The sequence below is a fragment of the Neofelis nebulosa genome, chromosome 5 (genome assembly GCF_028018385.1).
Source record: "Neofelis nebulosa isolate mNeoNeb1 chromosome 5, mNeoNeb1.pri, whole genome shotgun sequence".
NCBI classification, from domain to species: Eukaryota; Metazoa; Chordata; class Mammalia; order Carnivora; family Felidae; genus Neofelis; species Neofelis nebulosa.
In genome coordinates this window covers 34143070-34158987 of record NC_080786.1, presented here as the reverse complement: position 1 = coordinate 34158987, position 15918 = coordinate 34143070, and the positions used below count along the sequence as shown (strand labels likewise).

The window sequence follows — 15918 nt, the reverse complement described above, 5'->3', positions numbered from 1 at the left end:
CAGGGCCTCCGCACCCACCGAGAGCCTCCCTGTGCTAACTTACATCTTGCTGCTGTTAGTGTGCTTGGGCCAAAGCTTCCCAGGCAGTGGGCTCATATTTTAATGACAGCAATTTTTTAGACAGTGGCAGTAATGAGAGCTCAGAGAAGAGATAGACTGTAAAGCAAACTCAAGTCAGAATTCCAGGCTAGCAGAGGCCACCACAAAGGCGCCACACATCAATGCTTCATCTCTAGGTGGTTGTGCTTTACTTCTTAAACCCTTGAGGAAAAAAGATTCCACAGCAGTGAGGAAACGGAGCCAGAGTGATGGCTGTGTCCAGCAGCGTGGAGCCTAGGCAGGCCCCACAGATGGACTAGGAGGCCTGGACACCAGCTTTGGGCCACCAGACCCTCTCAGGAGGCAGGGAGATTGGAGGGCTTCACTTAAAAGGCCTGCGTGTCACCAGGTGAACCCAGCTCACTCCCTGTCACAGGGATGGTAGCTCTTCCCATGGGAGCAGCCGTGTGCAGACACACAGACACAGAGAAAGAGACACACAGACATACAGAGATAGAGTATGTTCCTGTGCCTCTTTGTATCTCAAAGACCTGAGACACACGCTCCTGTCTTTCGAGATAGATTCCTTCTCTGTGGTGCCTATTCAGTGGTTCCTCCTCTACCAGAAACTGGTCCCTCATTTCATTCACTTGTTTTCTGATGAAGAACAGCCTTCATCCCCTTTTCTCTGTTCTTGGGAGGTAAACATTTAACCTTAAAAATTGCTTTTAAATCTGTCCACTCTTCTGCTTAAAATTACCCTGCTAAAAGTGCTTTAAAGGAAAAAACATTTTGCCAACTTGAAGTTCCATTTAGTGCTGCTCTAAAATCCATAGGCTATTTAACAACACACCCAGCCTGCAGACTGGCCCAAGCCAGCTGGACCCAGTAGAGGGGGGCGGGGGGGTAGGGGAGACACTGAGCAGATAAAACTCCAAAGGCAGTCACCGGCCATGAGAATACTGGTGCCAAGAACCTGTCACCATTTGCTGAGGAGTAAGGGCTTGGAGCATGGAGGGACTACCTGGGCTCTAGAGAGTCTTTGTTTCAAGGAGGCCTGAATGTAATGCTAAGTCTCCAGACAGTTCAGTCACACAGTTAGGTTTGGTAGTGCCCAAAGGTTAACAAACATATCCTCTTGCTTATCAAACTAGTATAGGCAATGCCTCAGAGATACTGCAGGTTTAGTTCTAGGCCATTGCAATGAAGTGAATATTACCATAAAATGAGTCAAATGAATTTTTTCGTTTCCTATACGAAAGCTATGTTTACACTATACTGTAGTCTAGTAAGTGTGCAATAGCATGTTTTAAAAAAAGTACATACATTAATTTAAAAATATTTCATGGGGCGCCTGGGTGGCTCAGTCGGTTAAGAGTCCGACTTCGGCTCAGGTCCTGATCTCGCGGTCCGTGAGTTCGAGCCCCGCGTCGGGCTCTGTGCTGACTGCTCAGAGCCTGGAGCCTGTTTCAGATTCTGTGTCTCCCTCTCTCTCTGACCCTCCCCTGTTCATGCTCTGTCTCTGTCTCAAAAAAATAAATAAATAAATAAATGTTAAAAACAAATTAAAAATATTTTATTGCTAAAAAATGCTAACCATCATCTGAGCTTTCAGGAAGTCATAATCACTAATCACACATCACCAAATATAACAATGGTGCCAAAGTGTTGAACACTTGCAAAGTGTGAAACACTGCAAGGATTACCAAACTGTGACACAGAGACACAAAGTCAGCAAGTGCTGTTGGGTAAATGCACTGATAGACTTGCTCGATGCAGGGTTGCCACAAACCTTCAATTTGTAAAAAAAAGAAAAAAATGCAATTATCTGCAATGCATAATAAAATGACGTACACCTTGGGGCGCCTGGGTGGCGCAGTCGGTTAAGCGTCCGACTTCAGCCAGGTCACGATCTTGCGGTCCGTGAGTTCGAGCCCCGCGTCAGGCTCTGGGCTGACGGCTCGGAGCCTGGAGCCTGTTTCTGATTCTGTGTCTCCCTCTCTCTCTCTGCCCCTCCCCCGTTCATGCTCTGTCTCTCTCTGTCCCAAAAATAAATAAAAAACGTTGAAAAAAAAAAAAAATGACGTACACCTTAAAAGACCAAAAAATGGAGGCGTGCCCGGGTGGCTCAAAGGCCCGACTTCAGCTCAGGTCATGATCTCATCGTTTGTGAGTTCTAGCCCTGCAATGGGCTCTGCGCTGACAGTGTGGAGCCTGCTTAGGATTCTCTGCCCCTCCCTTACTTGTACATGCGCATGAACTCTCTCATCATCAATACATAAACTTACAAAAAAAAAAAAAAAGAGAGAGTAAAAAATGTAGTATCGATGCTGTTAAGGCCACAGTGAAGTGGGAATGAGAATCTAAGTTGTTCCCAAGCCTTGACCTATCAGTTTAACATGTAGGAATCTATAGCAAGGAACTTGTGAAACTTGAGACTAAGATTCATGCAACATGTGAGGAACAGATTTTTACCGAGCCCACTATGTACTAGGCACCAACTGAGGAACTGCAGGTACAGATCGGAGCAGGAAACACACCTTGCCTCAGAAGAGCATTCAGTCTGGAAGAAAAGTCAGATGCAAAAATAGGTAGGTGCAAGTCCAGGAAGGAAGTGGGGTGACACAGGTTCCGGGTGCTGCGGGGGCCTGAGGAGCAGTGTCTGAGATTGGGGAGCCTGAGCTTGGACTTGAAGGAAAGGACAAGGGAGCCCCTGGCAGGTCAGAGGGAGAAATTCCAGACAGACACAGGAAACACCCCCACCTCTGCTAGCCACATGAGTAGGACAAACCTGAAATAACTGAGATAATCAATCAATGCTAGAGCAATCTTTTAAGCAGTGTAGGGTATATTCACATTAAGGGTATCATAATCCTTAAGCATGTTTTTGAAGAATGTTATAGAATGTTAAGAACAAAAAAAAAGAAAAGAAAAAAAAGGGTGCAAGTTTTTTAAGAAACCATGTTTGTATACTTTCTATACAAAAGAAGTACACACAAATAGAATAATGTTATCTCTGGGTGGAGGGACTGTTGGTTCTAATTCTTTTAGGCCATTTTCAAATATTCTACGATGGGAATACTTCCACTTGACAACCAGAAAAAAAGATTTTTAATCACTTTTTATAACCAGTTACTTAAGAAAGTAAACATGACATGGGCAAAGGAATGGAGTGGGTGATTCTGGGGTCTTGAAACATCCTGTATTTTCCTGGCTCTTTCCTCGGAGTGTCTGGAGGTCCTGGCACCCTGCGATGGGGTTTCACGGCCAGGAGCGGCCACCCTGAGCTCCTAGAGAGAGAGGGCTTGCAGGAGCTGGACCCTGACTCCCAGTGTGGCCTGAGGGGGTCACCTCTCATACCCTTGGCTTGAAAGGCAGGGTAAAGAGAATGGGGCTTTCCCCTTCCCCTTTAATAGTCCCCACTGGGACAGAAAACACCTTTTAACTCTTCACTATTTGCAGTGAAGAAGGAGGAAGAAGGAAATCACTTTCCTCAGGCACATGTGAACACTTTGGGGCTACAAGCTCTAGGTTTCCTGAGATGAAAAACCCCTGGAACTCTCCCAGGAAATAACTGAAGGGAGGGGTAGGAGGGTCAGGAAGGAGGAAGGGAAGGCAAGGCCGACTCTCCTCTGTGTGGCTGGGTTGTGACCTTCAGGCTGCAGCCCACACCCTCCAGCGGCCCCCCAGTGTCATTGGGAACATTCCCACTCAAGTGCCAGCTCAGCCTGCTGTCAGGCCAGGGCCAGGAGACCCATGGAAGCTGGTGAGCAGCTCTTCACACTTCCTGCTCGCTGGACAGGGGGCCACAACAGAGGAGCAGGGCAATGGTTGTCCCCTTCTTGGCCCTGATCCTTGTCTACCACGTGACCTTCCCATTACTAAGGTCCTCAGGTACTTAGCTGGGAGACAAGACTGCTGTGGACACTTCTGTCGCAGAAAAATTCAGCCCCTTCTACATAAAGCAACGGGAAGCCTCGTGTGAGTTAGGGTATCACAAGTTGCTGTCCCAGAATCTTCTCACCCCAGAATGAGATTATGAGCTCAAGTGACCATACCTACCCACATTCCCCATCCCTTTCCCCAGCCAGCATCACCCAAGTGTTGCTTTGTGGGCCACTTCCAGCCTGGGTTAGATCCCCTCCCCCAGGCTTTCTCAGAGCCTTGCGCGGCCACCTCATAGGACTGATCACACTGTATCAGGAAAGCCTGTTCTAGCGGGTCTGAATCACCATCTAGACCAGGGGTTCCTTGAGGTCGGGGACCAGGTGTCACTCATATCATTAGTCAGCCTGCAGCACCATGCCTGACACATTGCAAGCCCTCGAGAGATGATTCCTGACTGAGTATAGGAATGAACACACGGGTGCCTAAGATCCCTGTGCTGGGCCTGGAGGGCAGACGCCCACGTTCTGTCTCTTTAATTGCCCAGCCATGGCCCGAGACATGCTAAGTTCATAAAGCATCACTAAGATGTGGGGCAGAGACTCAGGGAGATGACTAAATCATGCTGTGCCTCTTCCTTCCTGAGAACAAGCCTGACTCCAAGCCATATGCATGACCTCATGGGACTGCAGGGACCCCACAAGTAAGTCCCCTAACTCCAAGCAGATCCCACAGCACTGGCTCCAAGAATTGAGCTCAATTGAGTAGCCAGCCCAGCTCAGAGCTGTCATTGCATTTACGTCCTCTAATTAACAAAAGTATCAGAATGGGACAGACCAAGAGCGCCTGGGTTCTGGAAGACTGCTGTTCCACCCGCAGAAGGAATGTCAAACTCAGCCCCAGGAAAGCAAAGCACTCAACCCTGGTCTTCAACCTGAATGATGCACAGGAAGGCCTGGAGGGCAGTATCCTGGGGACACTGCCGGGAGCCCTGGAATGCTCACAGCTTTGTGTGAACAGTTTTCCCTGGTGCTTGCCTCACCTGATGTCCCCAGGGCGCACCCAGTTAGATGATGGGTAGGCAAGAAAGACTGCAGAACCCGGTCCTGTGGGTGGGTGGCACTACAGAAAAGCCAACTTGGGACTGATTCATGATGACAGACTCCTACAGCTGAAAAGACTCCAGAGGGCATCTCCTGGAGTCTCATCATTTTCAGAGGGGAACCAGGGACCCAGGGAAGACAGGGGACCTTCTCGAGTTCCCCTGGTGAATGAGCATCAGACTCCAGGTCCCTACCAGCCACCACATCACCTCAGCCCCCACCCCCATCCCAGCAGATACTGAGGGTTAATTATCTCTAACAAAGCTGCCAACTGATTGCTATCAGCTGGCCAGAGAGCAAGTCCGGCTAGACGGGAGACCCAGACAGACAAAATGCCAGGCTTTCTGATAGTTCTTCCCCCACTCTACTCAGTCTCAGGCCTTCATCCCCCAAACCTGGGGCCACGCAAGGCTCTCACTGAGGTTCCCTCAGCACACCACACAGAGAACAGTTGTGATAGGGCAAAACACACCTCTGATAAACCAGTCAGGTTTATCAGGTTACTGAGCACAGGTCAAAGGCTTGATGAATATCCTGAAAGGGCACGGGGCCTTAAAGGAGAAATCTGGTGCACAAGGTCAGGAGGGCAGCCAGCCAAGCTTCAACCAGGGGCCCAGGCCTCGAGGAGCAGAGCATCGAAGGGACCCTGCAAAGGATCTTGAGGAGCCCAGAGCATGAAGATCAGAAGGGAAATGACTTCTGGAGCGCGGTCACTGGAACTTAAGGACCTATAGGAGCAGGTCCCAGAAAGAGCCAGGGGCCCGGGATGGAGTCTCACTGCCATGTGCTACCCGTTCCCCTTGCTTGCTTTGCCCTCTGCAGCCACTGGGGGTTTCACCAGCTCTGCAGTGGCAAGGACTCCACTTTTGTCACTACCCGGTCCACAGTCCCCAGCCCTGGCAAGATGGGCTAATGGAAGATGCTCCTCATTCCTTGAAAAATATATCTAAAAACTGTGTGCAAGATATATAAAAAAACATACGCACATGAACAGTGAGGGGTAGCCATTCCTCTGTTCAGAGGATGAGAAGTGGGGACAGCTCGGCCTGCTCTTTCCGAGTGGCCAGGCCACGTTCACAAGCCAAGAGGACCCACGGCTTCTTCACTGGTGACCCCTCGCAAAGCAGAAGAATCCTTTATTCCAGCTCTCTCTTCCCTGGAAGGGACCCAGAGGGAGGGCAGGGCTGTGTGAATGAAGCTTGACCAGAAACAACCTCCTTTTATAGGTGGGGACGCTGAGGCTCAGGCTGGGAAAGGAATCTCTAAGATCCTTTCTTATGATGCCCTGGGGGCAGCAGCTTGGAGCAGTGTGTTGAGGAGTCTCACAGGCAGGGAACATTGCTCCATTGAGAACTAAAAATGCCCACTGTGGTCCGGCAGGGGAGACTGGCTCCAGCTCAGCCTGGCCTGGGCCTCCTCTATCCGCTCACAGGGGCTTGGTGCAAATTATAACAAGGTGCTCTTTCTCAAGCAGCCTGTGGGCTGGATTCCCCACACTCTCCCTTCAAGACCCTCAAACTTTTCTTCAACTCTCCCCAACTATTGGTTTGCCATGTGTTAATTTGTAAAAATATTTCTTGATACCAAAGGAGGTCATAAGCCATTGACCCCACTTCTGTGCAAGAAGTCAATTCTCAAAACAGGGAGGACGGCACACTGAAAGGTCCATATATAAGGATAAAGACACTGGTGCTGTGAAATCGTGGGCAAGGGTCATGCTGCCCCACCATACCCAGAGCCATGTCTCTGTCTTCATTAACAGCATGCATTCCTCACAATAGGGAGAGAGTATGCAGCCAAGTAGCTTCCAGGTTTTCCACATCATCTCCCCATTTGGCAACCTTCCCGAGGAGGCAGGGCGAAAAGCCCACACCTGAATCTAGTTGCGTGCTCTACACAGGTGTTCACGCAGACGACCAACCTCCCCAGACCTGCTTCTCATTCTAGATGCCCAGCTCCCCAGATTAGAAAACGCCTTGGAAGATTCCTGGATCCCTCCCTCACACTAATCTAGAGGCCACCAAGCACCCAGAGTCCCACTCTTACACATCTATTGTACTCCTCCTCAGTCCTCAGTACCACCATCTTGGCTTAAATCAATTTCTCATCTTGTCTCTCTTCTCCAGCTTCACTCCCCACCCCCCATGCTGCTTTTTACAGCATCTTTCCAAAGCCTTCCAGAGGCTCCTTGTGGCCTTCAGAATCAGGCCCAACTTCCACCAAGCCCGCCTCAGTTTGGCCCCTGTCCATCAACCCTTACCACACACTCCAGCTGAACCAATCCAAACCATATGGTGCTCCTTCATATATTGGCCATTCTGTGCCTCCATGCTGTGCTCAAGAGCCTCCCCCAGCCTGGAATCCCCTTTGCAGCACCACTGCCTCAGTCCAAAATGTAATCCACATCCTGGCTCACCAAACTAGCCAGCCAAGCCAGCCAGGAGAGTCTGAAGACTGCAAGCTGAGGCCAGACTCCTCCCAGGACTCTGCCAAGGCAACAACAGGCTGTGGTCTGGGGACATTTTGATATGGAAACAAAGCCAGATGTCCTTTGCTCCATGCTTTCAACCCTTGACTGGACCCTGTTCAGACTATCTCTGGCTTCCCTGAGACCTCTATGGCAATTACCTACATGCATCCACTTCCTGCCCCAGACTGTCCTCTTGGAAGGAGAGACACCATCACCTTCCTCTGTGTGTCCCTAGACCCAGCCGGGTCAGTCCTGGGGTATGGTTTATGAGATGAGGTAGCTTCCTGTGTTGTCTCACCCATCAGGCTGAGCTCCCCGTTGGCTAGTTTCATGTTGCTCCTGGTGTTTGTGTGCAGGGGGGCAGGTGATGGTGGTTGGGGCATGTCAATGCCCCCACAGGATCTGATTCTTGCCTCAATTTTGGAAACATTACCTTTTGCAAACAACTAAGTGTCTACAGGCCTCCCTAATACAAGAAGGGGCAGAAAGAAAGGGCCGTCTCTTGGTGAGGACTCACAAGCTCCCCCTCATGGATTGATGCCACCATGGGGTCACAATAAAAGTCTAGCAGGCATCCAGTACTCCCTCGACAATAAACAAGGAGCATGGATAGGCCCAGGCCTGCTTTCTGGGTCCACATCTTTCAGGATCACAAGCCCCCAAAGAACAATCAGGATAATCAAGTTTGGGAGACAGGCTGCAAATACTGTTCCCATGGCTGCTATCATAGAAAAGTTGTCATTGTGATTATTGTGCACCCTTAGCGGAAGGTTTGGGCCCCCTCACCCTCAATATATGTAAACCAATTTACAAAACTGTATGGTCAATCCATATATTAAATATCAGTGTTATGAACTGAACCATATTCCCCAAACTCATGGTGAAGTCCTAACCAGGACCCCGGAATGTGACTGTTTTTGGAAAGAGGGCCCTTAAATAGGTGATTAAGTTAAAATTAGGTCCCATTAGGGTGGACCCTAACCCAATGTGATTGGTGACCTTAAAGTAAGAGGAAATTTGGGGACACCTGTGTGGCTCAGTCGGGTAAGTGTCTGAATCTTGAAATTCTGGATTTCGGCTCAGGTCATGATCTCACGGTTTGTGAATTAGAGCCCCCATCAGGCTCGTGTTGACAGCTTGGAACGCACTTAAGATTCTTTCTCTCCCTCTCTCTCTGCCCCTCCCCTGCTAGCTTGCACATGCACGCTGTCTCTCTCAAAATAAACTTAAAATGAAGAGAAAATTTGTACACAAATATATACAGAGGGAAGACCATACGAAGACATGATGGAGACAGCTATCTACAAGCCAAAGAGAAGCCTCAGAAAAGGCAAACCCTGCTGACAATTTGGTCTTGACCAGTTTCCATTGTTTGTGTGACTGGGTTTGTGTTTTTGTGTTTGTGGTATTTTGTTATAGCAACCCTAGCAAACGAATATAGTCAGGCTTAATTTCTCTCGTTTTAAAGATAAACATAAAACAGATCTTTCTAATTGGTTCTTCTCACAAGCACTTTGGAGGCTACTGTCATGGCCTGAATTTTAGAATACGGGCCTCAGGCCAGAGGAAAAGAGGGGCCTGGGGGCCTCTGGACATCTCCCACTGTGGGCCTGAGTGTGTCTGGAAGAATCAGAGAAGCACCCAGAGGGGTAGGTTTGCCGCAGACCAAGCCTTGGACCAAACACCCTTCTTCCAGTATTTCCCAGACTCACCGGATCCCAAGATTCACCCAGGTGCCTCAACCCCACCTGGGAGTTGCCAGGTGGGGCTCTGAACTTGTTTTTGTTAAGTGGGCCAGGTGATTCTCAGGACCAGAAGCGTTTGAGAAACCCTAATACAGGCCCTTCCACACCAGGAGGGGGGTGTGTAGTTGTGGAGTATGAATATGTGTGTGTGTCCGGGCAGGTCTGAGCATCCCACCAGGCAGAGGCAGGGAGAGAGAAGCTCGTGATCCAACCTCCCAGCCCACCCTTCAATCCCATCTCTAGCCCGCCCCCTCCCTCTGTCCGGACCTCTGCGGAGGCAACTAGGCTGAAGTTTCGGTCATTGCTGCATTGGCGGATCCGTTTTGCGTCTTGCATTCTTTCTTTGAATCAACAGGTGAGTGGAAGAAATAAATGCCTTTTGCTTCCCTCCCGAGGAACTTTGCAAAGTACCAAACGCCCTTTTTTTTTTTTTTTTTTTTTCCTGGGTGTGGCCCGCCCGTAACTTTTCTCCCAGGCTCTGGGCCCTTAAATGAAACCTAAGTTCCCCGCTCCCCGAGCTGCCAGACCAAGAGGCGGGTATGAGGCTGAGGGACGTCACGGCGAGGGGTCTGTGCGCCCTGCTTGGTGGGGCACCAGGTATTCGGATCGTGGAGCGCCGCCCCCAGCTCCCCCGGTGACAGTAGATTCCTTCCGAACCTCCAAAGGCATCCATCCCACCTCCGCCCCCCTCGACCCTGCTCACCCAGGCCGGCAGGTGCTGGCCCCGCAGTTCGCGGCTAATGAACTGGCGTTCGTTGTCTAGGAATTCGAATGCGGCCGCAAGACGCCCGAGCTTCCCGCGACGGTTCCTGCGCCACCACATCCACAGCAGAGCGCCGAGCAGCAGCCAGGTTATGCTGAGCCCCAGGTAGCCGGCAAGGTAGACCGGCGCCAGGTAGAACAGCACTCGCGCCACAAAGGTGTACAGCTCAGGCAGCAGCTGGCTGGACAAGCGCGGCTCGGGGCTGGGTGCGCTCTGGCTTCCCTGGGCACCGGGGGCGCTGGGGGCGCCGGGCTCCTCCGCTTGCATCTCGTCGCCACCGTGTTACCCTTTCCCAGAGCTTCACCCAAGCTCAGGTCCACGCGTCCTGACACCAGGGCACATCGGGCCTCCAAGCGCGAGGACCCGGCCGCCGCGCCGCACCTGCCCTGAGGGACTCGGACTCGCTGGTGAGGTCTGGGCGCTCAGTTCCAGGGTTTCGCTGCCGCCACCTGGAGCGCGGGATGTGCAGATACGCGGCGCCGCCGCGCTTAACTCCCAACCACAGCCCTGGCTCGCGACGTCTCCGCCCCCGGAGGCGGGCCCAGGGAAGGGGGCGGGGTCAGACCGTGGGCGGGGCTCCTGCGGGGTTCTGAAGAGCAACCAGCGGGCGTGGGCACCCTCTGACTCCGAGGTCCCGCGCAGGCGTCAGCTAAGGGCGCAGTTGCAACTCCCGGGTAGAGCCCTGGTTGGTCTAGGTGCTGCCCCAGGCGGTTTATGACTCACCGAGGTATGTGGACAAATGGCTTGTCATGGGTAAACATCACATAAAACCTGTTTCCTACACCCGTTTATAATATGCAGTATAGTATATGGGCTGTTAGCTGGGCGTTCGAGGCTCTCCACGGACCGGCTCGCCGGGCCTCTCCACCCCACAGTGGGTCTGACTCAGCCCTCCATCTGGCCCCTAGAACCCAGCATCGATGCCTGCTCCTCTGGCATCCCTAAAGCTTAGACCTGGCCCCCAACCCAAGCTAGCCAAGCCCAAGGTGCCTCTTGCCCCCCACAATGCCCTGTGTCCTGCATTCCCCACTGTGTGTGTCAGTTTGGATCTTAATTCACCCCCTCCCCCACCCCCCCATCATCAGACTGGGAGTTTCCAGTGGCCAGGCTGTCCTGCTAGGCTCTGGGCTGCCCAGCACAGCAAGTGGTGGGTGTTCACAAGGGAGATGAAGGGCAAGCCCTGGGGTGACTGGAGGTCGGTTGTGAAGCCCATGGTTTCTATCTAATCGTTTCTGAATTATGTGAGCAGGGGAGTCTCAGTCTCCACCTTCAGACAGTAAATTGTCTTGTGAATGGCACACATTTTAGGTGGTTCTCATGAGTGATCACATCCATTAGTGGAATGTGATTTTGGAGGTGACAAATGCACTGGAATGATTCCGAGCTTTCAGTAGTTTCATTGAATGGCTGGACCCAATGGACAACAGCCAGAAGATAACTATACTCTTTCCCTCTGTCCCTATCCTCTCCTGGATAAAATTCTTTGCTGCAATGAGTGTTTTCAATAACAGTGTTCCTTTGGTTCCTGTTGGGCTCTCCCCTATCATTCTTCCAGGCCATTCTTCCTGGCCTTCCAGGACTCAGTCAAAATGGAAGCTGAAAGCCTCCCAGCTTAACATTGTTCCGCTATTTCCCAGGATAGCCTGGGAAATCAGTATAGGAAATGTGGTTTACTTAACGGTTTTTGTGGTTTTGTTTTGTTTTGGAGAGTTCCTTTTTTGGGTGTACACAATCCTATTAAAGGCTCTGAGAATTCCTGCAGATAAACAGCTGTTAAATTTTATTTAACTCAGTTTCCAAAATTATTTGACCACAGAACTCTTTGTCAAAACACTTCTGTTAATGGTTGACCCAAGTCAGCTTAAGCTAAAGAATGGTGAATATATGATGAGGATATAGGAAGTGCTCTGTGAACCTGAGTCAGGAATCCAACCCGCCGTCAGGATGGATGCACCAAGAAGCTGACTGTTGACTCAGCTCTGAATCCCTGCTGCTATTCCTACTGACCTGCCTCCTCTGCCTCTGGCTGAAGCAGAGAACACAGCACCTTTTCCACAGCTTCCACGCTCACAGAACTTTCCAGAGAGACTGCTTGACCCTTATCCTGTCCCAAGTCCAAATGCCTCGGAGAGAGGCCCCAACTGTATCCATCATCCCCTCCCCTCTTGACACACACCGGGTCCTACTTCCAGGTCCCTCTTCTGGGTTAGTGTGTTTGCAGAGGGGATGTGGGAGTAGGGTGTTCAGAGGAGGATCACCAGAAAAAGGAAGGTTGCTGATTTGTGAGCTGGATGGACACCCACAAGATCTCCAGCGTGAGACTTGGATCATCTTGTGGAACACCGCTACCCCAGCTGCACTGCCTTTTCTGCTCCTTGAACACACCGAGCTCATGTATGCCTCAAGGCTTTTGTACTTGCTGTTTCTTCTACCTGCAAAGTTCCCCTTCTGAATGTTCCCCACAGTATGTTAGGGTAGTGGCATTATGCTTGATTTTTTTTTCTTTTTTTAAAAACATTTTTTTTTAATTTTTTTTTTCAACATTTTTTATTTATTTTTGGGACAGAGAGAGACAGAGCATGAACGGGGGAGGGGCAGAGAGAGAGGGAGACACAGAATCGGAAACAGGCTCCAGGCTCCGAGCCATCAGCTCAGAGCCTGACGCGGGGCTCGAACTCACGGACCGCGAGATCGTGACCTGGCTGAAGTCGGACGCTTAAGCGACTGAGCCACCCAGGCGCCCCTAAAAACATTTTTTAATGTTTATTTATTTTTTTTTTGAGAGAGAGAGAGAGAGAGAGAGAGAGAGAGAGAGAGAAAATGCAAGTGGGGGAGGGGCAGAGTAAGAGGGAGACACAGAATCCAAAGCAGGCTTCAGGCTCCAAGCTGTCAGCACAGAGCCCAACCCAGGGCTCGAATTCATGAACTGCAAAATCATGACCTGAGCCAAGGTTGGATGCTTAACCGACTGAGCCACCCAGGCACCCCGGTTAATTTTCTTTTTTAAACTTTATTTATAATGGCATTAAATTGCTCTCATAAATTAAATATATAAGAATGTGGCACCTAAAACTTCATATCCCACCTGAGACTGAATCTGTACCTAAACATTTGAACTATTATTTCTCTTGACCCGGATACCCTATTTATTTATTTATGTATTTATTTATTTGGCGTCAAGTCAAATGCTGAGCCCAGTACAGGACTTGAACTCACAACCCTTTAAGTTCTTTAAGCTAAAGAACTGAGAATGTGTGATAAGGATATAGGGAAGTGCCCTGGAACCTGAGATCAAGACTTGAGCTGAGATCAAGAATCAGACACTCAACCAACTGAGCCACCCTGGCACCCCTCTAGTTTAGTTGCTTTAGTGAGTAAAAGACATTTTACACACTGTTTGATCATCACAAAACCTGGGCAGAATCCTCAGACCATCTCTCTCCCTCTCTCTGCCCCCTCCTCTGTTTGTGCACATGCACACGCTCTCTCTCAAAAATAAATAAACATTAAAAAAAATTTAGAAGTGGAATTGCTGGATCATACGGTAATTATACGTTTAATTTTTTGAGGAACCACCATACTGTTTTCCACAGATTTTGCCATTTTCAATCCCCACCAGCATGTGTGAGGGTTCCACTTTTTCTACCAACATTTGTTATTTTTTTTTTATGGTAATCATCCTAATGGGCATGGGGATATCTCATTGTTGCTTTGACTTGGATTTCTCTGGTGATTAGTAATGTTGAATTTCTTTTCATATGTTTGTGTTCCTTTGTATATCATCATTGAGAAAACACAGAAACACTTCTGGGGATATAATGTACAACCATGGTGACCATGGTTTAAAATACTGTATTCTAGGGGTGCCTGAGTGGCTCAGTTGGTTAAGTGTCTGACTCTTGATCATTTAGGTCTTGATCTCAGGGTTGTAAGTTCAAACCCCACGTTGGGCTCTGCACTGGGCATGAAGCCTACTTTAAAAAAAAAAAAAAAAAGAAACTTATTCTATATTTGAAAGCTGCTAAAAGAGTACATTGTAAAAGTCCTCTCCACTCCCAGACACAAAATTGTAACTATGTGAGGTGATATAAATGTGTTAACCTTATTTTGGTAATCATTTCACTATATATATATATATATATATATATATATATATATATATATATATATATATAGTGAATATAGTGAATCATTTCACTATATATATGTGAATATATATATATATATATATAGTGAATATAGTGAATCATTTCACTATATATATATATATATATATATATATAGGTTGGATAATACATATATATATATATATATCAAGTTATTACATTGCACACCTTTAGCTTACCCAGTGTTATATGTCAATTATATCTTAATAAAGCTGGAAAGAATTTAAAAACACAAAACAGTAATAGGCTGTGTGACCATATGCAAATGTCCTTCGCACCCTGGACCTTAGCAATCCCTTGTGCCCACCATGAAGGGTTTAACCAGGGCATCTGGGAGGTCTTGGGTACTGGTTCCCTCAGTATGTCTTGATAATTCACTGGGTTACCAAGCTTAGTACCTAGCAGTAGGGGCTTCATGTTTGTGAAGGAACACACACAAGAATGAATACACGAATGTGTTGGAGCCAAGAACAGGATGGCCCTTAATCATATTTTCTGATAAACAGCAACAGACGTAGCTGCTTAGCTTGGAATCTTTTCAAGCCAGGACTCAAAACCACACGAGCAAGTGATATTTGACAATATTTATAGAACACTGTGTGGGGTGCTGGGGGGGGGTGGAAAGGTATAGAGGCTGTACCTAAGAAGTCAACTATTTCATACTCTCATCATGAAAATGTGGCAGAGGTGTGTGTGTGTGTGTGTGTGTGTGTGTGTGTGTGTGTGTGTGTGTATGTGTGTGGTGAAGGTGGTGGGACAGCAGGAAGATTTCAGGGGCAGGAGAGTGGGAGATGTCCCCACAATGTCCTTCGTGATTTGACCATCACCTGCCACTCCAAGACCACCTCCTGATGGATCCATCCTGTGCCTGTGCTTCCAAAGCCACCACACTTCTCCCTGCGCTCTCACACTCTAAGCGGGAAGAAGGTGGCCCTGTGGGTCTTCCCTGTTCGGGGTCAAAATGGAGTTCCTAGACATGCGCATTGGGGCATAGCAGTGTTGGCCATTGCTGTCATCTCAGAGGGTCAGGCTGTAATTGCTCCCCCCTCCTCCAACCTGGTGTGGGGGACACGGCCAAGGAGATGACCGCGTTGTTAAAGGCCTCAGCCAGGTCCCCCTCAGATGCTCACCACAGGCAGGGTCTGTGGCCTCCTTTCCCAGAGATGTGGTTCTAGAACTCCTCACACAGGTCCTGGAGGCAGAGGTTTGGGGAGCCTGCCTCACCCCTTCCTTCAGTACTCTTCCCACCCTCCCCCTTCTTCTCCACTTCGTTGGCTCAACTTTCATTCCTTCCGTTCCTGACACCCACAAACTAGTACTTTGCTTCCCAAAAATAAATGAGACCAGAGGTGTCTTTTTTTTTCCTGTCATAAAACACCCTGAGGTAAAATGCACTATTTTCAACCGTTTTAAGTGTACATTTCAGCAGCATTAAATGCATTCACGTTGTTGCCCACCCACCACACACCATCCATCTCCAGAACTCTTCCATCATCTCAGGCTGCAACTTGTACCCACTAAACAGTAACTCCCCATTTCCCCTGCCCCAGCCGCTGGCGACCACTGTTTTATCTTCTGCCTCTATGAATTTGACTACTCTAGGTACCTCATGTAAGTGGAATGTTTGCCGTTTTATGACTGACTACTTTCGTTTAGCCCAGTGTCCTCAGGTTTCATCCATGTTGTTGCATGTGTCAGAATTTCCTTTTTAAGGTTGGATAATATTCCATTGTACCTATGAATCACA

General features: G+C 49.0%; 1 protein-coding gene across 3 annotated transcripts in view; it reads right to left on the bottom strand.

The window, feature by feature from the left end:
* ESYT3 (extended synaptotagmin 3) overlaps positions 1 to 10479 on the bottom strand; it is a 50884-nt gene extending 40405 nt beyond the window's left edge. For all 3 annotated transcript variants that reach the window (XM_058730007.1, XM_058730008.1, XM_058730010.1), the window contains exon 1: positions 9946 to 10479. In XM_058730007.1, the coding sequence (XP_058585990.1) occupies positions 9946 to 10272 (327 nt within the window). In that variant the 5' untranslated portion in view covers positions 10273 to 10479. The remainder of the gene's footprint in view (positions 1 to 9945) is intronic.
* Positions 10480 to 15918: the final 5439 nt, after the last annotated feature.